General features: G+C 43.1%; 1 protein-coding gene across 1 annotated transcript in view; it reads right to left on the reverse strand.

Moving 5' to 3' along the window:
* CAPN13 (calpain 13) overlaps positions 1-24,817 on the reverse strand; it is a 106,497-nt gene that overhangs the window by 21,322 nt on the left and 60,358 nt on the right. The window contains exons 9-15 of the mRNA XM_061626118.1: positions 24,291-24,365; positions 23,649-23,815; positions 20,716-20,861; positions 9,128-9,291; positions 7,840-7,876; positions 3,151-3,213; positions 1,088-1,145 (exon numbers count right to left, since the gene is read on the reverse strand). Coding sequence (XP_061482102.1) covers positions 1,088-1,145; positions 3,151-3,213; positions 7,840-7,876; positions 9,128-9,291; positions 20,716-20,861; positions 23,649-23,815; positions 24,291-24,365 — 710 coding nt within the window. The remainder of the gene's footprint in view (positions 1-1,087; positions 1,146-3,150; positions 3,214-7,839; positions 7,877-9,127; positions 9,292-20,715; positions 20,862-23,648; positions 23,816-24,290; positions 24,366-24,817) is intronic.

A 24,817-nucleotide genomic window follows, 5' to 3' on the forward strand; every position in this document is an offset into this window, starting at 1 on the left:
ATAAATGGATAAATCAGAAAGCAACAGGCACAAAGAATAAGGAGGTTAGGGGAGGATGCAGTGGTGGAGTGGTTTACTTTGAACATCAGGAAACTAGAGTCTACGTTCCACTACTGTATGCCATTTCCCACTTTACAGTTTGCAAAATACACCAGTGGAGCAATTGGAAAAGGACTGGGCCTTGCTCTGGAGTATCTGAGGTAGACTTAAGAACAAGTGCATATTTGGGCTCAAGTCTTTCTGAAGGCCTTTCCTTGTAGGGGCATAGTCGGCCAGTTATCTTACAGTGCATTCAGTACCTTTCCTTGTAGGGGCATAGTCGGCCAGTTATCTTACAGTGCATTCAGTATCACTTTGAACCAGAGCTTGGAAAAGTTACTTTTTTGAACTACAGCTCCCATCAGCCTAATCCAGTGGCCATGTTGCCTAGGGCTGATGGGAGTTGTAGTTCAAAAAAGTAACTTTTCCAAGCTCTGCTGAACACAGTAGCTGCGGTGCTCAGTGTGGTGCTCAGTGAGCTGAGAGATCCTGCCAAGAATGGAGACCAGAGTCAGAGCAAGGAGCGGAAGAAACAACCCAAGATGAGGGAGAAGGGGTCACAGTCGTGGGACAGTGAAAAAAGTTGGGAAAGTTTAAAAGCTGGAAAGAGGGGAGTCAGGGGATACCGCATATAAAGGAAAGGGAGGAGAAGACAAGGAAGGAGTGTTTGAGAAGTGTGTGTGTGTGTGTGTGTGTGTGTGTGTGTGTGTGTGTGTGTGTGTGTGTGTGTGAGAGAGAGAGAGAGAGAGAGAGAGAGAGAGAGAGAGAGAGAGAAAGAAAACGGGCCAGGTCACATGCTAGGCAGGGGTCACCAATCTTTTAGGGCCATGAACCCATTTGGATTTTTGAGGGAGTGCTGTGGGCATCACTCCTGCTTGGCACTTCTTTCCTCCCTTCCCCTGGATCAGATCCCTACCCCCCCCCCAAGACAGACAGAAAGAAAGTGCACAGACTTTGTTCTTCCAAGGAATCTGGTTAAAAACCGGATCCAGTGACTGATCAGGATATAAGACAACTTGGAAAAAAATCTGTATACATTGAACTTTACCTTTCAGGAATATTTCATTAAGGATCCTTTGCAGTTGTGAGGCATCTAAGTAGGAGAGCTAATACAAGGACACATGAGAAGTGCTTATCAATGCTCTGATCTGGGAACTTTTCTCGATGACACATCCCTTACGATGAATGGGTGTCTTGTTAGTCTTTTGTAATATTTACAAATTTGGCAGCTGGTGGCTCCATGTCAATGGGGCTGTGGAATCCTCTCTGGGTTTTGGTCCAAACTTTCATGGAGCTGAACCTATTGTGGGAATAGGTATAAGCACCTTGGACAGCTCCTTGAAAGTTCAGACTAAACCCCAGAGCAGATTTCACTGCCCCACTGACATGGAGCCACCAGAAACCACTGTCAACATTTGCCACATTTATTATAATATTTTATATAAAGTTATATAAAGTTGTATGTATATATTTGTTTAAAAAAAGAACAAATAGTTTGTTGATACATACAAAGTGAGATCTTTTGTTGTTGTTGTTATTTGATTTATATCCCACCCTTCCTCCTGGCAGGAGCCCAGGGCAACAAACAAAAGCACCAAAAACATTAAAACATCATAAAAACAAACTTTAAAACACATTAAAACAAAACATCTTCAAAAACGTTACTTAAAAAAGCTTTCAAAACATCTAAGGTTAAAAACATTTTTAAAAGGTTTAAGAACATATTAAAAAGCAATTCCAACACAGACACAGACTTGGATAGGTCTCAACTTAAAAGGCTTGTTGAAAGAGGAAAGTCTTCAATGGGTGCCAAAAAGATAACAGAGATGGAGCCTGTCTAATATTTAAGGGGAGGGAATTCCACAGGGTAGGTGCCGCCAAACTAAAGGTCCATTTCCTATGTTGTGCAGAACAGACCTCCTGATAATATGGTATCTCTAGGAGGCCCTCCGCCTGCAGAGCGCAGTGATCGATTGAGTATATAAGGGATAAGATGGTCTTACAGGTATCCTGGTCCCAAGCTGTATAGAGCTTTGTACACCAAAGCTAGAACTTTAAACTTGGCCCGGTATGCAATCTGATCTTCTCATGGTAGTAATTCTCTAGTCCCAAGGCTGCTAAGTACTTATATTACCTTTACCAAAAGCACTTTTGAGTCTGCTTTACTTTTTATTCTTACATAATTTCCAGCAGCTTCTAGAACAAGGGGGGGGGATTGTGGCCATCCAGATGTTTATTGGATTACAACTCTTATTACTCCTGACTATTGGCTAGGCTATCTGGGGCTGCTGAGAAGATCTGGAGGGCCACAGATTCCCCACCCCAATCTAAGATGCTACTAGGAAATGCAAGATAACACTGTTAACTGGTCTTTTGGCATCCATCTGGAGTTGTAGCAGTTGTGTTGTGCCTTTGCTACACTGCCATAGCACCGTGGTGTAAAAAGAGCTGAGAATCTGGCCTATTGCCCCTGAAGCTTGGGGTTGCCTGACTCATGAGCTGTGCAAAAACTTACTTCCTTGCCCTTACTGCTCCCGGAGACAAACCTTGTGCATTATTCTCAGCAGGCAGTGTCATTTTCACCTTTTATGCGTTGATATAACTATTAGCTGTGAGAGGTCTATTGTGCAGAGGCTTTTGGCAGCAATTTTTCTCTTGACTAAGTCAAGGAGCCCTTTATAACAGTTTATTAAGCCATTAAGAGCATCTCCTGTGAACACATGCAGCTCAGCTCAGAAAGAATGGGAATCAATTACCCAAACATTGACTGATGCCTGCTTTCCAAACGCAGCGAGTGCAAAATGGAAGCAATTCTGATCACAGTAAAATATGATATACATACCCACATATATTTGTAGCCAAGGGTTCCTGCTAATTGCTTGTTTAAGGAACACCTTTGTACCCACAAGCAATCAGCCCTGAGCAATCTATTATATTCTCAACAGGTTCTTTGTCCTATTTGTTATAAAGGCTGGCAATTCAGTCGAGTTTTGAGATATCCATTTGAGATCTGCATTTCCTAAAGCTGAATTAAGAGCAAGACGGGAGCCTTTTATTTCCCAATTCTACATGGCATTTGGATGCGCACAATTTTTTTCCCAGTCAACATACCTGATTAGCATATCTTAGGAAGATGTTTTCATAGAGGCTGCCTTGATTCCACTTGGGCATATCCTGGATCAAAGGAAAGCATGTGTGTACAAAATCAGTCATGAAAATCAGTCAGCGTGAGACACCTTATTATTATTCACACGGCCCACAGATGTTTTTGGCAGTTTACAATCGGCAACATTTGCACAAAAAAAGACTCAGTCACCTCCTCGAAAGTATGAAAGCAGGAAGAAAGGCCATACAATAGAACTCTGTTCTCTGATTGTCAGTTATCCCTCCCTAATTATCTGAATTCACTAAATTCTACCCCGTGGCCCCATTTAATTCTGGCAAATGTAAACTACATTCCTCTACATCCAAACTTCAGATTAACCAAAAATAATTTGGATGAGCGAGCTCTAGGGTGGAGAGAGAGAGAAAGAAGATTGCATTGTAGTCCTAATCAGGCAAAGAGCAAAACATAAAGATGAGTGTGATTTTATGAACATTTTGTGCAACAGCAAGGCTTCAGAAATGAATGCTTCAAGGATGACTACAACTGACAATCATTCACTGGCAGAATGTGCCAGGTTTATGAAGCACAACAAAAGGCAAAAAGGGAGTAAAAGGATAAGATTGGGGACTATCAAAGCATGGAGACTTAGGGCAGAATTCTATCTTTGAGATCCACTGGCTCAGGGGCTTTAGGGTTTGATGGAAGCCCTGCCACGACAGTGGAAGGCAAGTCATGCTGCTGCCATAATAAATACACTGGTGGAACATCTCACTGGCAAAATGACCCAGAGTAGAGTTTTGGGTTGTATGTGGGTGGCACAGTGAGGAGCACACTTATGCTGTATCCTATGCTCCTTGCCTCCATCAATGGTGGAATGCCACACCAGCACCAGATGTGGTACAAGAAATTTGCCTCCCACTGATTTCAGTGGGATGGGGGATATGAAAGCCACAGGTGGCTTTTCCACAGGTACAGGATCCATTCCATACCCTGTTTTGCACTGACCACAAAGGAAGCCCACTCCATGACCCATAGCAGTGACCAGGATGCACCTAGTTGTTCTTCAGTGGCATTGAACACCTACTGTAACCCAGCAGGGTCCATGACAGGCATTTATGCAAGGAGTGAACCTGTTTCCAACATGGACCTGCAATATAAGGGACATATCACCTGCTACCCTGCTTCTATGCTACTATGCAATATAGCGGAGCCTGTTGACTGCCTGGCAACCCTACATATGTGTCTTTTCCTTTCAAGATCCACCTTATGCTGGATGTCGCTCAATAAAAGCTACTACTTTGCCACCTCGGTTGTGTCTCCATTGCTAGAGTGGTAGATAGAGATCCTTTCCACCCTAGCAGGATCTGGCCTCAGGATGGGGCCCCGAGAGGGGTTGGCATGGAGCTTAGTGGGCTCAAGGGTCGTGGCCCCTCCTCTCTTTGCTAACTCAGGTACCTTGCGAGCGGTCAGGCCTCTCAGGCTACACAGGTGGGATGGGCTGCCAGGACGCTGAGCGAGAGGCAGACAGTTAGGGGTGAGGAAGGGGAGGGGGGTGAAGATGGATGGATGGAGAGATGGGGAGAGGACAAAAGAACATTACTCCCCCTACCCCAGCGTGTAAAAGGTGACTGGAGCATGTGGCCCCCTTCCCCTTGGTGCAGCTCAAGCTTCCATCTCCTGCTTCCCAACTCCATGGCAGCTCACCAACCTGGAGCCACCAGATGATTTGGATGACATCTCCTATCAGCTGTGCTGGCCAGGGCTGATAGGAATCCAAAACATTTGAAAGGCATCAGATTAGTGGAGGCTGCCCTATGCAGCAAGCCAGTGGAGGCCGCTGCTGTCAATATGATTACGGCTCTCCTTGTTGCATGTCCTGGCCCTTGGCTGCTGGGCAGAAGAGTCTTTTTCCTTCCTGGGTTGTTCTTGACCCTCATCCCAGGAGGGCTCTCTGTGCTCTCTGTAGGCATCCTGCCAGGAGTTGTGTGGGTACTGTGTTGTGAAGGCGCTCCTTCCTCACTTTTGTGTGTATTGTGCTCATAAAACAGTAGTATAAGGGACTCTGAACGCCTGCCTGGGAACTTGCCACAGTGGGGGCATTCCTGGCTATGACATTGAGGCTTGATGGCATGGGATGCTTTGGTGTCATCTCCACACACAAACCTATGCAGACCCTGTGATTGTCATCAGAAGCCCTTCTTCATGTACCCCCTGTGAGGGTGTGGAGGGTGGTAACAGGAGAACAGATCTTCTCAGTGGTGGCTCCCCATGTGTGGAATGCTCTCTCCAGGGAAGCGCCTCTCATCATCATTCTCAGCTGTCAGGCATCAGGGTAAGACAGTCCCGTTTTCCAGCTTTTGGTTGTTCATTTGGATCATACCTTGATATGATTGCCACCCTTTTCCTTTTCCCCCTTTTTTCCCCTTTTTCTGCAGAGCTTATCTTTTTGGCGTGCAGGGGAAAATTTCTCTTTTTTATAATAGTGTTGGATGAGCACTTCAGGAATTCTGTTTAGTTGATTCTGTTATCTTTTTAAATATGTTAAGATTGTTATGCTTGCTGTTTGTATTTTATGCATTTGCTAGTCACTGCGAGACATTTTCTTTACAGAAGGCAACAAATGAATGGTCATCATTCTCATTGTGCACATTTTCTGTGTAGTGATGCAGGGTGTGTGCTGGGGGCATTGTCGTGAATTCATGGGTTCCCTCCTGTGTGCCGATGGCTTGTGGGAGTTATCACTAGTGCATTATCCTGATTGGTTGCCACTGGTGAGCATCAGGAGTATGTCTGTCACTTTGACTCCTTTTTTGTATTTTCTAGTTATGCATTTTTCCCCTCCAAGGATGAGCATACACCATCATAATGGCAGCTACCCTCTGGCACAACTATCGTCTAGGATTGCTCTGCCTGGAAGTTGCAGGAGACATATTGAAGACTTTCTAGAAAGGGCTGTAGCTCAGTGATAGAGCATTTGCTTTTCAAGCAGAAAGTCCCAGAGTTAATAACCTAGCATCTCCAGGTAGGGCTGGGAATGCTCCTTATCTGAAACCCTGGAGAGCAACTTCCAGTCAGTGTAGACAGTACTGAGCTAGATGGATCAATTGTCTGACTCAGTAGAAGGCAGTTTCTTATGTCCCTCTTCATCTGAATTAGAAGCATCATCTGGTTTACCCAATGCACAGATATTAATTGGCATGTTGAGAACATGAGTTGACTGGACTCACTGAGAGTGCAGCACATTGGGAAGCAGTCATGCAATTGCTTAGCATAGAATCATAGAATAGTAGAGTTGAAAGGGGTCTATAAGGCCATCAAGTCCAACCCCCTGCTCAATGCAGGAATCCAAATCAAAGCAGTAGTCATGTTTGTCATTGTTTTACCACATGCCCAGTTCATGCCACATTTATATCCATTTTAGCAGCTTTGGGCTACAAATTTTATACCTACTTACCTGGTGTGAGGAGAGTCCCACTAAGCTCAATGTGACTTACTTCTGAGTAGCGATATATAGGATTGTGCTGTTAAATGTCTTTATTTTATTTTAGACAGCCAATCAAAGAGATTGGCAGAACAGCACTTTCAGCTATGAATTAGTCAGTGAGAACCTGAAAACAGTTTAAGCAATCATCCTTTTGAGGGCAGTTGTGCTTTGCTTCAAGACTGATAAGGGAGCTGAAAGGCAATGAGAACAATTTGGGTGGTATGGTTCCCCAAGGTGCCCTTAATAGCTAAATGATGTGCCCAAAGTTAAGCACATAAGACCCAGTAATTTCAATGAGAGCAATCTGAGCATGTTTCTCCCATTGATATCTATGGGACTTAAAGGCTATGCTTGGATGATCATATCTTTAAGAACTTTAAACTTTAAAGAATCATGGCCATGGCTTAATATTCAGGCTTGTTCCAAAGCTGTTCACCATAGTTTTCCAGTTTGGAAGAAACGTAAACTATAGTTATTGGAAGACTTCCCAATTTGGTTGCTCACTTGTGTGAAGGAGGAAGTGAAGGAGCTGTATGCACTGCACACCCAAAAGCTCCTATCCAAGCTCTCTAAACCAAGATATGATTGTCCAAACGCAGCCGCCATATCCTTGCCTTTTGCTGTGTTCTGCTCTGTGGAAGAATCTTGCTCCATTTCAAGTGTGAACACTCCTTATAAAGCTTGTTAAATGAAAGCAGTTTATAACAGCTATAAAACCACAGCTTGAATGTTCTCCTGTTGATCTTAAACCAGCCGTTCAACCTCTCTTTCTCTAATGGGGCTTCTGTGCTTCCAAAGATGGTAAAAAAAATGACATTACTTCATATAAATTTGGAGTAAGCCCTTTGACATTAATTTTAAATGGCATAAATTAGCCAGTGACTTTGTGTTTTTCAGAGCAACCCCCAAAATGTCAAGAGTGCCGTATTTTCTTCTTCATAGATATTGAGTGTTACAGATGGGCCATCAAATACATGGCATTCAGCAGAACCTATGGTCCTCCAGATGTTCTTGGACTCCAGCTCCCATCAGCTCCAGCCAGCATGGCCAATGGGAGTGGTAGCGCAGCAACATCCTGATGGCCACAAGATCCTCATTCCTAGTGTACAGTATGGCCCGTTAGTTGCAACAGGGAAAGAAGGCAAGATTTCAATAAGAGGAGGGCATCGCACACAGTACATTAGCTGCCACACATTTTACATGCACATACCTTTGTTACCACTGGGCTCAGCTCAGTAGTTGGTGGCCTAATAAACAGGAAGACGAAAGAGAGAGAACTGCATCAGATAGACCAAGAGGCCTGTGTTGCCTGTTAAACCTTGAAAACTGAATTCAGGCTCCATGAGGTGTTTGGTAATTTAACTGATATATCATCATCATCACCACCACCACCACCATTATTAATTAAATTTATATCCCATCCTTCCTCCCAGAAGGATCCCATAGCAGCATATATTTACAAGCATATTTATAGCTCCCTAAAATGAAATGGACATGGACTGCCTTCAAGTCGATCCCGACTTATGTCTACCCTATGAATGGGGTTTTCATGGTAAGCGGTATTCAGAGGGGGTTTACCATTGCCTCCCTCTGAGGCTACTCCTCCCCAGCTGGCTAGGGCCTGCTCAGCTTGCCACAACTGCACAAGCCAGCCCCTTCCTTGTCCACAACTGCCAGCTGGGGGGCAACTGGGCTCCTTAGGACTATGCAGCTTGCCCCCGGCTGCACAGGTGGCAGAGCACGTAAACCATAAGCCACTCACTGTGGGGGTGATCTTTAGCTGTCCCTTGACACCCAGGAGACACGAGCGGGGATTTGAACTCACAGACTCTGGACTCCCATCCAGGCTGTCCTCCCCACTGTGCTATACCAGCTGTTAGCTCCCTGGGAGACAACCTAATTCAGGCCTGCAGGAATGCATCACAGGTGGACCTACAAATTAAATCCATGATTCTGTCATTCAGGGCTTTCTTTTACCAGATAAAGCAGCTGCAGAGGCCAGTGAGTGGGGTGGAGATAAGAGAGGCTCTTTCTTCCCAGCCATGTGTCAGCTCAATATCACTCCCCCCCAGCTGCTTTTTTTCCCCAAGAGTGAAAAGAACCAGTTCTTGTGTATTTTTTCCCCCTTGGGAATAAGAGCAACAGGGGGAGCTTGGATTTTAAGCAGGTACAAATGGCTGGCACAGAAAATGTTAAAACAGCCCCTCTCCTCTGAGATTTTTGCTCCGTCCAGAGCTCCTATCACATTCTTGGGCCACAATCCACAATCTAATTCAGAGAATTCAGTGAAAGAGGAGGCAGCGGCTGAGAAGCTATCACTTCTGCCTCCAGTATTTCAGTACCCAAATTCACAATGCAGAATTTTGGAAAACAAATTCATGTCAAATCTAGATGGCAAAAAGCTTCTTATGCCTGAATGAGAAGGAGGTACTCTATAAGGATTTGCTAAGGTGACTTCTCTCTGTATTCTTTCCCAGTTTAGTACATAACAGCTTTACCTGAAGTTGTTTTGACTCTTCAAAAAGATTCGTAGAAGGAATTCTGACTCTTGGCCTCCTTGCAATATTTCTGGAATAATGATGTAGGTCCCAGGGCTCAAGTGAAATCCCTCAGTGACATCTCGTCGTATTTGGAATTTCTCGTTGTAAAGTGTGGTTCTATCCTTAGAAAGAATATATGTGAGAGGAAAAGAGCAGCTTTTTCAATTGTGGCCCCCACTTTGTGGAATTACCTCCCAAATGATCTCCGCCATGCCCCCTCTATGATGAGCTTCCGCCAGGCCTTGAAGACCTGGCTCTTCAGGCAGGCTTTTGGGGTGGGTTAGGTTTTATTATTATTGTTGAGATTTTTAATGTTTTAATGTATTTGTATGTTTTTATTTTGTATGTTGCCCAGAGTGGCTGGACAGCCAGCTAGATGGGCAACTAATAAATTTAATAAATAAATAATAATAATAACTCTGGAGTAACTATCACTGAATGCTATTCTCTAATTTATTTATACATTTTGTGAGTCCAGCAAAGATAGCTGTGCGTTGAAGAAGAGCTAACAACTTCCTGATGGTACAACAGTAGAACAAACTGCCTCAGAAGGTGTAGAATTCTCCTTTCAAACAGAGGTTGGAGGGCCTCTTATCAGGGATACTGTAGCAGAGAAAATTTCCAGCATTAGCAGAGGGTTGGACTAGATTATCTTTGAGGTACCTTTCAAATATATGATTCTGTCCTCAAGATAAGAAACACCCAACGTACCTATTCACCATCCCAAGGTAAACAATAGGAGCACTGGTAGGCTGAGTTCATGGTCCCATAGAGAAAACACTCCACTAGGGATAGATGAATCTGTCAGTTTCAGTTTGTTTCTCCTTTTTCCAATTTTATGCTCAGTTTGCCACATTTCCATATCAGTTTGCAAAGTTTTTTAAAAGTCCTCAGAAAATTTATCATGTTAGTGTGCACTTTTCCTAATACACACATTTCTGCAAGCATTGTTTGCTAATGTAAGGTATTTTTGCTTGCTATTTCACTATGCACTATTTTTTGCTAATGTAATGTGTTTTTGTTTGCTATTTCACTGCTATTTCACTATGCACTTTCCCCTAAAATGCACATTTTTGTACTCATGGTTGAACAGAAGTGTGAATTACAGATTATGGCAGAGTTTTGGTTTATGTATCATTTCAGGAAGTGTGAATTAGGTAGGTTGGCATTAAAATAAGAACTAAACTGCAATTCTCCTCTTAGGGCTGGCTCCAAAGGGCGGTCAGGTGGGGCCCTGGCCAAGGGCCCCGTGGCCCACAAGGGCCCTGAAGGGCCCCTCATTATGGTAGGGGAGTACTGCTCCTGCCGCAGATCGTGGGGAGGGAGATGCCTGCCTGCTCGCTCACTCTCCCCACCGTCTGCCTGCCTGCTCACTTGCCTTCCACCCCCAGGTAGGTAAGTAGTTGGGGGGGTGCTTGCATGCATGCGGGTGCCAGGGCCCAGGGTAGGCTGGTGCCCATGGGCCCACCAAGAATGGCAGGCAATCTTTGGGGTAACAGAGATCCTACCTAAACCTTCAGAACCTTCATGAACACAAAGTCCATGGTCACATGCTTGCAACAGTTCTAACACAGACTATGAACCTGACATATCCATTCTCATAAGAAAATGTCATATCCTGTCATTTATTTATTTTATTTATTTTATTTATTTTATTTAATTTATATACCGCCCTAAGCCCAAGGGCTCTCTGGGCGGTGTACATAAAATAAAGCAATCAGGAATATATAAATACAATAAAACAATAGAATCAAACCAACAAAGGTAAACAAAAATAATCAAACAGTAGCAAAATACAACAATACATATAATAATACGCATTAAAATGCCTGGGAATATAAAAAGGTTTTCACCTGGCGCCGAAAGGATAGCAGCGTCGGCGCCAGGCGCACCTCATCGGGGAGACCATTCCATAGTTCGGGAGCCACAACCGAAAAGGCCCTATTTCTAGTCACCACCCTCCGAGCTTCTCGATGGGATGGTACTCGGAGGAGGGCCTTAGATGTTGAGCGCAGTGTACGGGTAGTTTCATATTGGAAGAGGCGCTCCACCAGGTATTGCGGTCCCATGCCGTGTAAGGCTTTATAGGTCAAAACCAGCACTTTGAATTTAGCCCGGAAACAAATAGGAAGCCAGTGCAGACGAGCCAGAACGGGTGTAATATGAGCGGACCTTCTTGTCCGCGTCAACAATCTGGCCGCTGCATTCTGGACTAACTGTAGTTTCCGAACTGTCTTCAAGGGCAGCCCAACGTAGAGCGCATTGCAGTAGTCCAATCTAGAAGTTACCAGAGCATGAACGACTGAGGCGAGGTCGTCACTGTCCAGATAGGGACGTAACTGGGCTACCAATCGGAGATGGTAGAAAGCATTCCTTGCCACTGAGGCTACCTGAGCCTCAAGAGACAAGGAAGAGTCGATAAGAACTCCCAAGCTACGAACCTGTTCTTTCAAGGGGAGTGTAACCCCGTCCAGAACAGGGTGAACATCCACCATCTGGGCAGAGAAGGCACTCACTAACAGCGTCTCGGTCTTGTCTGGATTAAGCTTCAGTCTGTTAGCTCCCATCCAATCCATTATCGCGGCCAGGCAACGGTTTAGTACGTTAACAGCCTCACCTGAGGAAGATGAAAAGGAGAAATAGAGTTGCGTGTCATCAGCGTACTGGTGACAACGCACTCCAAAACTCCTGATGACTGCACCCAGCGGCTTCATATAGATGTTGAAAAGCATGGGGGACAGTATCGATCCCTGTGGGACTCCACAATGGAGAGTCCAGGGTATCGAGCAGTGTTCCCCAAGCACTACCTTCTGTTGACGACCCACCAAGTAGGAGCAGAGCCACTGCCAAGCATTACCCCCAACTCCCAACTCCGTGAGCCTTCCCAGAAGGATACCATGGTCGATGGTATCGAAAGCAGCTGAGAGATCAAGGAGAATCAACAGGGTCACACTCCCCCTGTCCCTCTCCCGACAAAGGTCATGAAACAGGGCGACCAAGGCTGTTTCGGTACCAAACCCAGGCCTAAAACCGGATTGAAACGGATCAAGATAATCAGTGTCATCCAAGAGCCCCTGGAGCTGGTCGGCCACCACCCGCTCCAGAACCTTGCCCAGGAACGGAACATTCGCCACAGGTCTATAGTTGTTCAAGTTATCTGGGTCCAAGGAGGGTTTCTTCAGGAGTGGTCTCACTACCGCCGCTTTTAGGCAGTCAGGGACCACTCCCTCTCGCAAAGAGGCATTGATTACCTCCTTGGCCCAGCCGGCGGTTCCGGTCCTACCAGCTTTCACCAGCCAAGAGGGGCAAGGATCCAGCACCGTCATATTTGTTGCTGTTCAAATATTTTCATCTAGATGTAACAATAAATAAAATGCAACTGCTATTATTGTGATGACATATAAAGACAGCATAATAAAAACCCTTACTAAACATATTCTTACAAATACACTGGAGTGTATAAATCCCATTTAGAGTGGTTACACAGTGTGGCACAATAATTTATGAGCCATGCCTTTGGAAAGGAGAAAAAAAGAATATAAACTGCTATCTTGCAAAAAGAAAGAGAAAACTATTTTGGAAGGGGAGCATGGGAGGTGTTTGAACTTCAAGGCATGATGGATTAAAACTTCGACAAACCTAAATGGAGACAGCTCTTTTGAAGCTAGTGTAGTCTTTTAGGAATAAGAATTTCTTTTCTCCTAGAGACATTCAGAATGCCTTTGTAACACCAGGAATATTTTTAACCAATCACCCTATGTCTTTGTAACATGCTCTCTATGATGGTTATCACAAACAGAAACTCTGTCCTCTAAGACTCTTGCGGTCCCCCATCGGAAAGGGTGTGAGACAGGGTTGTATTTTATCACCCTACTTGTATAATCTATATGCTGAACATATCATACGGAAAGCGGGATTGGACCAAGATGAAGGAGGTGTGAAAACTGGAGGGAGAAATATCAGTAATTTAAGATATGCAGACAATACCATACTACTAGCAGAAATCAGTAATGATTTGAAACGAATGCTGATGAAAGTTAAAGAGGAAAGCACAAAATCAGGACTACAGCTGAACGTCAAGAAGACTGAAGTAATGACAACAGAAGATTTATGTAACTTTAAAGTTGACGAGGACATTGAACTATCAATACCTTGGCACAATCATTAATCAAAATGAAGACAATAGTCAAGAAATCAGAAGAAGGCTAGGACTGGGGAGGGCAGCTATGAGAGAACTAGAAAAGGTCATCCAATGCAAAGATGTATCACTGAACACTAAAGTCAGGATCATTCAGACCATGGTATTCCCAATCTCTATGTATGGATGTGAAAGTTGGACAGTGAAAAAAGCAAATAAGAGACAAATCAACTCATTTGAAATGTGGTGTTGGAAGAGAGCTTTGCTCATACCATGGACTGTGAAAAAGACAAATAATTTGGTTGTTAGAACAAATTAAACCAGAACTATCACTAGAAGCTAAAATGATGAAACTGAGGTTATCATACTTTGGACACATCATGAGAAGACCTGATTCACTAGAAAAGACAATAATGCTGGGAAAAACAGAACAGAGTAGAAAAAGAGGAAGGCCAAAGAAGAGATGGATTGATTCCATAAAGGAAGCCACAGACCTGAACTTACAAGATCTGAACAGGGTGGTTCATGACAGATGCTATTGGAGGTCGCTGATTCATAGGGTCGCCATAAGTCGTAATTGACTTGAAGGCACATAACAAAGACAAAGACTCTTGCATTGAGAAATTGGCAGCACATGCATTGTAATGGCTTTGTTCTTTTCCCACCCCACCAACCAAATCTACATGTTTAAGATCTTGTAGGCAATTGGAAATATCAAGCTCTTTGTTTAGGATAAAACGTGAAATAATTGTTCGTTGGACATAGCTTGCTCAGCCGTAGTTTGTCTTTCATGAAGAAAGACAGCCTGTAAACCACCCGCAAGGAACACTCACATCATACCATTAGTATTTTTCCTCAATATAAACCTGTTAAGATTTGAATAACTTGTGGCAAAACTGGAAGCATGTATACACAGATACTTCCAAAAACATTTTATTTCCTTCAGAAAATGGAAGTCTTGTCCAAATGAAGAAAATAAAAAAGAACACAAACTCTGGCAAAAAAAATGCAAGAAGACAATAAGGGATGCTAAAAAAGAATTTGAGGAGCACATTGCTAAGAACATAAAAACCAACAACAAAAAAATCTATAAATACATTCAAAGCAGGAGACCATCTAGGGAGACAATTGGACCCTTGGATGATAAGGGAGTCAAAGGTGTACTAAAGAATGATAAGGAGATTGCAGAGAAGCTAAATGAATTCTTTGCATCTGTCTTCACAGTGGAAGATATAGGGCAGATCCCTGAACCTGAACTAACATTTGCAGGAAGGGATTCTGAGGAACTAAGACAAATATTGGTAACAAGAGAGGAAGTTCTAAGCTTAATGGACAATATAAAAACTGACAAATCACCGGGCCCGGATGGCATCCACCCGAGAGTTCTCAAAGAACTCAAATGTGAAATTGCTGATCTGCTAACTAAAATATGTAACTTGTCCCTCAGGTCCTCCTCCGTGCCTGAGGACTGGAAAGTGGCAAATGTAACGCCAATCTTCAAAAAGGGATCCAGAGGGGATCCCGGAAATTACAGGCCAGTGAGCTTAACTTCTGTCCCTGGAAAACTGGTAGAAAGTATTATTAAAGCTAGATTAACTAAGCACATAGAAGAACAAGCCTTGCTGAAGCAGAGCCAGCATGGCTTCTGCAAGGGAAAGTCCTGTGTCAGTAACCTATTAGAATTCTTTGAGAGTGTCAACAAGCATATAGATAGAGGTGATCCAGTGGACATAGTGTACTTAGACTTTCAAAAAGCGTTTGACAAGGTACCTCACCAAAGGCTTCTGAGGAAGCTTAGCAGTCATGGAATAAGAGGAGAGGTCCTCTTGTGGATAAGGAATTGGTTAAGAAGCAGAAAGCAGAGAGTAGGAATCAACGGACAGTTCTCCCAATGGAGGGCTGTAGAAAGTGGAGTCCCTCAAGGATCGGTATTGGGACCTGTACTTTTCAACTTGTTCATTAATGACCTAGAATTAGGAGTGAGCAGTGAAGTGGCCAAGTTTGCTGACGACACTAAATTGTTCAGGGTTGTTAAAACAAAAAGGGATTGCGAAGAGCTCCAAAAAGATCTCTCCAAACTGAGTGAATGGGCGGAAAAATGGCAAATGCAATTCAATATAAACAAGTGTAAAATTATGCATATTGGAGCAAAAAATCTGAATTTCACATATACGCTCATGGGGTCTGAACTGGCGGTGACCGACCAGGAGAGAGACCTCGGGGTTGTGGTGGACAGCACGATGAAAATGTCGACCCAGTGTGCGGCAGCTGTGAAAAAGGCAAATTCCATGCTAGCAATAATTAGGAAAGGTATTGAAAATAAAACAGCCGATATCATAATGCTGTTGTATAAATCTATGGTGCGGCCGCATTTGGAATACTGTGTACAGTTCTGGTCGCCTCATCTCAGAAAGGATATTATAGAGTTGGAAAAGGTTCAGAAGAGGGCAACCAGAATGATCAAGGGGATGGAGCGACTCCCTTACGAGGAAAGGTTGCAGCATTTGGGGCTTTTTAGTTTAGAGAAAAGGCGGGTCAGAGGAGACATGATAGAAGTGTATAAAATTATGCATGGCATTGAGAAAGTGGATAGAGAAAAGTTCTTCTCCCTCTCTCATAATACTAGAACTCGTGGACATTCAAAGAAGCTGAATGTTGGAAGATTCAGGACAGACAAAAGGAAGTACTTCTTTACTCAGCGCATAGTTAAACTATGGAATTTGCTCCCACAAGATGCAGTAATGGCCACCAGCTTGGATGGCTTTAAAAGAAGATTAGACAAATTCATGGAGGACAGGGCTATCAATGGCTACTAGCCATGATGGCTGTGCTCTGCCACCCTAGTCAGAGGCAGCATGGTTCTGAAAACCAGTTGCCGGAAGCCTCAGGAGGGGAGAGTGTTCTTGCACTCGGGTCCTGCTTGCGGGCTTCCCCCAGGCACCTGGTTGGCCACTGTGAGAACAGGATGCTGGACTAGATGGGCCACTGGCCTGATCCATCAGGCTCTTCTTATGTTCTTATGTTCTTATGTTCTTATGCATTATCTACAGCCAAGGCCTGTCTAAACTACTGTTGTGCCAAATGACCTCAACATTGCAGACTCCTTGAATGTGCAGGATCTAGGGCTGAAATCTCAAGGCAATGATACGGTGCTGTTCTGCAAAATCTGAGCGACTAATCCAGCACTTGAAAAGTTTTCAGATGAGCATATATTTGCAATCTTCCATCTTTGTGACTGAAGAAGATGACTTTGTGGCGTATAATATAACGGCATATAATGCAAAGGCACATTGAAAGCCCTGACTTCTTTTTAAAGAGAAAAGCAAGAATCTCTGATTTTAAGCAGAGCTGTGTGTGTTTATCCTTTCCTTGCCAGCCCTCTTCCCCTTCCTTTGTGCTTCACCTCACGATTTCTTCACCTCACGATGTTCTTCCTGCTCAATTGCTGTTTGTACTGGTCCATCTCCCTTAAACATGCCCACATTTCATTGTATCCCATTCCACTTGGATGCCCAATTCTGAACAGAGGAGAAGTTCAATTGCTTCTCTCTGAGTGAGGGCAGCAGAGGTTGTTGTAGGTGCATCCCCTACCCCCATTTTGTGGTCCTGTCTCTTTTTCTGTGACTGGTGTTCATGGCTGTTTTATCAAAATTCCAATGTGTCCACTGGCCCAATAAGGTTGGTGGCCTCTGGGGAAAAATATACTTTTTCTTTTTTTAGAAATGATACAAAATTGCCAGCAGGGAAGGGATTAAGCATCCTCTCCTTCTAGGGTTCTTCCACTATTTACATTTTAAAATGACAGGGCTTCATTACACCTGTTTTCATGAAATGTATATTTTGCCCTTAGGATGCAATTCTAAGCATAGTCATTTTGAATTAAATTCTAGTCAGGTCAATGGTGCTTACTTCTAAATGAGTATGTTTTGGATTACCAATGTTCAAAAGAATCAAGCTTTTCTGGGCATTAGGTTTATAAAGATGTTAGGAAGGGGTAGCCAACACGGTGCCTTCCAGGTGTTGTTGGACTCCAGCTCCCATCATTCCTGACCATTTGCCACTGGATGGGCCAGAGCTTGGAAAAGTTACTTTTTTGAACTACAACTCCCATCAACCCCAGCCAGCATGGCCACTGGATTGGGCTGATGGGAGTTGTAGTTCAAAAAAGTAACTTTTCCAAGCTCTGGGATGGGCCTGATGGGATTTGGAGTTCAACAACATCTGGAAGGCACCACATTGGCTACCCCAATGTAAGAGATATCTAGGTTTAATAAGCCTGTATGTACAACTCTGATCAACAATACTATTTCACTTACTGCTTAAAAGAGTCTAATCAACAACAATAATTCAAAGGCAGATTCCAGTTCCTGGGCATCAGATGCTGGGCATTAGGCAGCGTTGAGAGGGAAGCAGAATGTTTGAGTCCCTGAGATCAAAGTCTGAGGGACAATCCTGTACATAGGCAGGCAGGCAGATATGCCCACATGGAGCCAGGAGCCAAAACTGGTTATTGCTCATGCAAAGTCCCAGCCTGACAGGAAAGCCTTTCTAACCCCACAAGTTCAGGAATAGCTAATAGGCTGCCTAGTAGCAAGCTCACTCTAACCTGATGCCTTTTAGGCACCAGGTGAATGCCTTTTAATTATAAATGGGTACATCTATCCGGTGCACTAGATCTTTGCATCTAGTTTTCCCCTCGGTGCTTTTTAACTGTTAGCTGGTGGTGTGCATATGTTGGTTTTAGATTATCTTTGCTGGTGTGGTTTAGTGTTTTATGGTGTAAAGTTCTGAGTTGTATCTGTATATTTTTTATATTTCTGTAAGCCACAAAGAGGACTTAGTTATATGGGAAATATATAAATGGAATGAATAAACAAGCTGACGCATGTTCAGACAGTTACATGATGGTTCAGATGATCACCTAACCATGGTTTAGGACCTATAGCTTGTTCTAAAGAAAAAGTGGATGTCTTTGCTCTCCTCATCTTGCATGTGAAAGAAGAAGAGGGGAGGGAAGGAGAACTGCAAAACCTGAGGCTTTTTACTTAATCCTTAGGTGATGGAAAATGAGATGTGGCAAGCTTTGGGCTCTTGCTCTCCTCCTTCCCTCTCCTCTTTCACACATGAGAGGTAGGGCATGACAGTATCTACTTCTACTTTCACAGTTCCACATTAAGCATATCTCAGGAAACAATGATTTGCTCTAACCAAGATCAAACCATGGTTTCAGAACTCTGTTAACTACTTTTGGTTAGAACAAACCACAGTTCCCTGAGTCTGGATGTAACACAGAACTAAAGTGAAAGCAGGAACTGACACTCAGCTCCTCTCATAGGAGGGGGTATGCAAGCCCAAGGCTAACCATAACTCATTTCTGATCACCAAACTATGCTTTAGAAATATGGTTGAACCTGAAAAATGGAAATGGACTGCCTTCAAGTCGGTCCTGACTTATGGACACCCTATGAATAAGATTTCCATGGTAAGCGGTATTCAGAGTTGGTTTACCATTGCCTTCCTCTGAGGCTGAGAGGCAGTGACTGGCCCAAGGTCACTCACTGAGCTGTGTGGGGATTTGAATCCTGGTCTCCCAGGTTGTAGTCCAACACCTTAACCACTGTATAATCTGGATGGGTGTAGGCTCTGTACAAGTAATCAGAGATCCTGCTTTTTGCAGGGCTTTCAGTTGTGTGGATAAATGAATGCACATGTGTTTGTACGTATGTTGAGTCTGTTCAAAAGGCCAACTGAAGGTTCACCACAATGATCCTATTACCCCTTTCCATGAACATTTGCACATCTACCTTGATTTCATGGTTACATCAACACAGTTGTGGGTTCTCATGACTGAATCATAATATAGTACTTGCCCCTTTTGTAAGTGTAAACTCTACGGCAGCAGGGGCTCTTACAGTGGTTCAGGAAAAAAAATCTGCTGTAAAATGTTCCTTAGGCCCCCAGCCATGGAACATTTACAAGAATGCTATTAGCACTAAACATCCTTCTCAGGGATAGTCCAGTTAAAATCTAATTAAAAACCCACATTTTTAATCTGTGCTTAATGAATAAGTTAGCAATATTGATTACTCAATTAATTATTTTAGTGCTAATTATAACTCTTGGATCAGATAACATTTCCTGTTTACTGTGTGCAGGTTCTTTACCTTTCTTGTCATTTCCTCTGCATGTCTAGAATCACACACAGTGTTTCATATAGAAACCTCCAAAATTACAGGGGACTGTGGTAATACCTCTCTTATGAGGCATGCACTGTTATGTGGAGCTCTTAAGCTACCGCTTAGTCAGTGTACTCATTTCTGCCTATGTGCTGAAGAGCCTCACAGTCACCCCCTTTTCTCACTTTGTCTCAGGGGTGGTGAACCTCAAGCCTGGGGGCTGAAAACAGTAATTCCTCCCTTCACCCCTAAAAAAAAATCCAATGAGCATGCTTAATAACCATGGGATGTAGACTCAGTTAGAAGAGGAAAAGTGGAAAACTGGGGTGTGTGGAGAACGAAATGGCCTGTTGGAGGAGGGTGTAGCTGGCTGGAACCCTAAAACAAATTTGCTACAGGTCTCACTCATAGCTTCACTTTACAATTTTCCAGCTTCATGTAACCCAAACCAAGCTGTATCAAACCAACAGAAAGCCACAGCCAGGGTGGTTAAGAAAAGAAGGTGTTTTGCCTTGCAGCTGCATTCAAGGGCAGCATATTCCTGAGGGAACTTTCTTAGAGTTGGACAAAGCCAACACCTGAGGCTACCAATGCATCATTCCTTCAAGGGAGAGTATTCGCTTACCCTGAAGCTCTATTCTAGGGCAGCTGCCCTGCAGAGGCAATGGTGCATCTTATTACTTTTGAACTCTGTAACACTCAAGTATATATATTGAGCCTTCTCTTGGTTGCACTGATGGCGTGTTTGCAGTAATGTAGTGGCACATTCGGAAGTGCAGGGTCCCTTCATGACAGTCACAGCCACACACCCTCCCCCTTTTTTCTTTTGCTTTGAGAATGAGAACCTTATTAATGCCTTCTCCCACAACAACAGATGTCTCTAGGAGCCGATAAGAATGAAAGGGGAGAGTGTTAGCTACTGAAAAGAGTCTTCTCGGTGGCTGACTCACCTCCTTTCACTCTGATTGGCTACAATCAGCAGGAAAGGACAAGGAAGCATGTTAGAAGACTCTTCCCAGTGACTAGTATATTTCCCTTTCATGCTGATTGCCTTAGAGGAAAATGGAGACATGGGGACCCTGCTGGGACCCTGCTCCCAAAAAAGTAAAGGGTCTAAGACCCCCCTGAGACCCTGGACAACTATACCCCTGGATGTTTGTAGCATTTTATTTGGGTGGGGGCAGGGAGTAGATTCAGCTAAAAAGGGGGGGCTATTGACTGGTGTTACTTACCTTGAATATCTGGAAACGAATGCCCTGTAGTTGGGAATTGTTTGCATTATTTACAGGTTTTTGTGTCAGTGAAACCACAACATTGCTATTGTTCGTGTCAGGCTCCTTCACTTGGATGAAATACTGAGGCTTTCTTGAAGGGGCACCTATTGTGAAAAACCATTATTTCTGTTATCAGAGATGTGCAACAGAGCCTGGATAGTGAGCCCTCCCTCTTTATCTCCCTCTTTTACATCTGCCTGCTCCACTTGTGCCTTTATATGTTCATGGTCTTGTGGGGAAGGCAAGCAGATTCCATATCCTTCTGCTTGTCAAGGTCTCTAGCAGGCATCTACCCTATCTTGTTGCAGGAGGTCAGGCATCCCATTACCAGTTGCTTTATAAGAAGCCCTGTCCCTCAGTTCAATCAAATGTATGTCGGCAATACATTCTGCATACAGCCAGAGATCCCTGATACTGTACCACTGTTGAAGGCTGCAATCCTAATATATATCACGGGTGGCAACCTGCATCTCTTGGCCTAATTCATGTGGATGGCAAGGGGAGTATGTAGCGTAGAGAGAGAGAGAGAGAGAGAGAGAGAGAGAGAGAGAGAGAGAGAGAGAGACGAAGAAATGGTGGCCCTGCCCTCAACCACAATATGAGTGGCAGCTGGTGGCTCCATATCAGTGGGGCAGTGGAATCCACTCTGGGTGCTTCAGCACTTTGGACAGCTCCATGGAAGTTCAGAATAAAACCCAGAGTGGATTCCACTGCCCCAATGACATGAAGCCACCAGCCGCTACTGCACAATACAGTCACCAAAGCTATCTTATACTAGTCCAGTGAGCTCAGTATTGTCTATGCAGGGGAACCTCACCTTCCTCTCTTTCCCTTTTGCAGCTGCAGCATGCTTCCCAAATCTACTCTAAAGGGTCCCCCAATCCTCCACAGCAGATTTTGAGGCAGTGGGGTGGTAGGTTTTCAGGGAAGAGGAGAACGTGAGGTCCCATTACGCAAGTGGAAGTCCATTCCGCTTGCACACAGACAGCACAGGATGGAATCCTATATAATTGCTTTGTAAAAATATAAATAAGCCACTGGATTTTTGCATATATGGCGGAGATGTAAAATAATTCCACATTTTTGGATAGTACTGCACATGATAAGAGAGATTACTGGAAGACATCTTATATAATATATAAAAGCTGTAAAGTAAGAGCTTAAAAAACTACTTTAGGAGAGGAAATAGGAATTTGTCAGTAAGCCCTAAAATTATGTTAACAAAGAACTGTGGAAATTCTAAAGCAGCATTGCTTGGAGAGAAGTGTAAAGTTTCTATGATAATGTTTACGTGCAAATTAACTGTACTTATTAACATGCGGTCTTTTTTGAAGAACTGAGAAAATGGTTAGGTTTCCACTAGAGAATGTGTACACCAATTTTAGAAGTGGCTCTTGTGTTATATACAAAGTGTGGAGATGTTTATTGTTTTATGTTTTCATGTGCTGCATTTTAATTGTTGTAGTCATATGGTAAATAACAGTAAGTATAGATAATATAGATCACAGACGATGTAGACCACAGACAGAGACACTTGCACACAGTGCAAAGATAACAGGCCCAGGCTACAATCCAAAATTCACTTTCCTGTAGATAAGCTCCACTGGACACAGCAGGCACATACTTCCTAGTAAACATGGATAGGATTGCACTGAATTGCTTTCATCTTTCATTCAGTTGCATGGGAATAAGCCCTACTAGGCAAGCGGTATATACATCTGATCTGAGTAGACATGTTTACAATTGCACCATAAGAGAACTATTTATTAGGAAGTCCCAGGTTCAAACCTTGCTTCTTCCATGAACTCCTTAGGTGGTCTGAGATTGAAATAAATAAATAGCCAAATTCGGTCACGATAAAAACAATAAAGTATGTCTTAAGACAATTCATGTCAATATCTGCTACAGGAGTTGTTCCAAATACCCTGAGCAGAACTAGGAAAGAGTACATGGGCAAATATAATGCAAAATGTGGTTAGATTTGCCATATAATCAGGACATGCTTCAATTACCAATTGAGACAGAAAGAGACTGGGGATATTAGATCCCCACCTAAGGACTGGGAATACTGAGGAGAAAAAGGATAGTGATATATAAATAATACCATCAGATTTTTCAGTGTTCTTAAGTATGCCTGATTGTATTCTGGATTACTATGTGATCTGGCAATGAAAACAAGGTCTGGGATTGAAGGTCTAGGTTCTGTTGCTGAGCAGCAAATCCTGGCTTCAGCTAAAGCCCTGCACAATGAATTCTTTTTCTTTTGGAATCCAATTTGGAATGTTGAATTGTGTCTCTGGAACTCTTGGCAGAACCTTGGGAATCCCAGTTAGTTAATTCTGCAAGCATAAATAAAAAACTCAATTAAACAGACTATGTTTATTGCCAGATCAAGTGTTCCGCTGAGGCTTGAAGGTTCTCATGATTATGAGAGGACAGCAGTCATGGGCAATTGGTATTAACAGACATTTAAGTCTACAGAGCAGCGTTTCCCAACTAGTGGGCCACCAGATGTTGTTGGACCACAGTTCCCATCTTTCCTGAACCATTGGCAATGCTGGCTGAGGCTGATGGGAGTTGTGGTCCAACAACATCTGGTGGCCCACTAGTTGGAAAAGGCTGCTATAGAGTTTTAAAAATCAGGATTCATTTTTGTCCCTCCCACTATGAATTTGTACTCTTCTTTAGAATCAAGAAGATTCTAAAGATTGCTATCCCTTTAGAATCAAGCATGTGTTAATTAAATGCCAGTACTATAAGGAAACATAAAACATTAGCGTACTTCAGACTTTACTTTTCCAGCTCAGAGCCAGAAAATAAATTATTGTTGTGAATTGTATTGATTGAAAAAAAAATTAGGGGAATGATTGAGCTAGGGTACTTATTTTTACCTTTATAATGAGTGCTCCCTTCTGAGGAAAGACCATGAACCCATCGGTTGACATATGTTTGCACAGACCATATGCTGCTGCTCTGCTCTTCAAAGTCCAGGAATGTTGGCACATCATTACAAACACACAGGAATATAAAATTTTCTTTGAAATCTTCATATGACATCCTGACAGAAGATAAAATGTTTCATTCTGGAGCTTCAAGAGGATGGCATTGCATTTGAATTCTCAGGGGGGCTTTGCACATCTCTACTTTGCACCCCAAATACACATATATTTCCAATCTTAATTTTGCCACCATGAGGACTAGAAACTTTTTTGACATGGAAAAGTGGACGTTTCTATTCTAACAAAATGAATTGAAAAGGCCATTGGTAGTTGCTAGTGACTAACAGCCCATAGGCTGCTAGCCTTTTTCTTAGAAAAGGCTTTACAGATTGCAACCTTGTCTTTAGTATAGGTATAGCATGGCCCTCAAAATAAGACTGACCCACTGTAAGAATATTATTTATTATTGGTTAGATTTTTACCCTATCCTTTCTTCCAAAGAAACCCAGGGTGGCAACATATGGAGATGAGTATAGCTTAAGGGTCTTAAATCTCGTGCCCAGAGAAACCCAGAAAAACAAAGCGTGAACATACCAGAACTCGCCATTATCCTTATTCTCATACAAATCTTTCTTGAATTGTTTTGGGACTCGATCCCACTCTGTGGAACTGTAAAAGAGATCAAGACCACTTGCAATGAAAAAGAGTTCTTAATTTGCCCCAATGGTCGTAACTAAACAGGACCCAAGAGATTAAAATCCATTTGGAATGGTTTGTTTTAAGTGAATGCATTTCAGTTTATGAAACATATCAGCATAATAATATAAAACAAAAATCAACAGCACATTATAAATGGATGAATTTTGGAGTAGAGAGAAACAAGGAACAGCATATGCAAACAAAGATTACATGGAAAACAAAATAGATTATGAATATGCAGCTTGACTTTTAAACCTAACTCTAATCAGAAGAACAATATGCACAATTAACTACAAGAGCTTGGAAAAGTTACTTTTTTAAACTACAACTCCCATCAACCCCAGCTAGTATGGCCACTGGATTGGGCTGATGGGGGTTGTAGTTCAAAAAAGTAACTTTTCCAAGCTCTGAGTCAACCATTG

Source organism: Rhineura floridana, chromosome 4 (assembly GCF_030035675.1).
Source record: "Rhineura floridana isolate rRhiFlo1 chromosome 4, rRhiFlo1.hap2, whole genome shotgun sequence".
Classification (NCBI taxonomy): domain Eukaryota; kingdom Metazoa; phylum Chordata; class Lepidosauria; order Squamata; family Rhineuridae; genus Rhineura; species Rhineura floridana.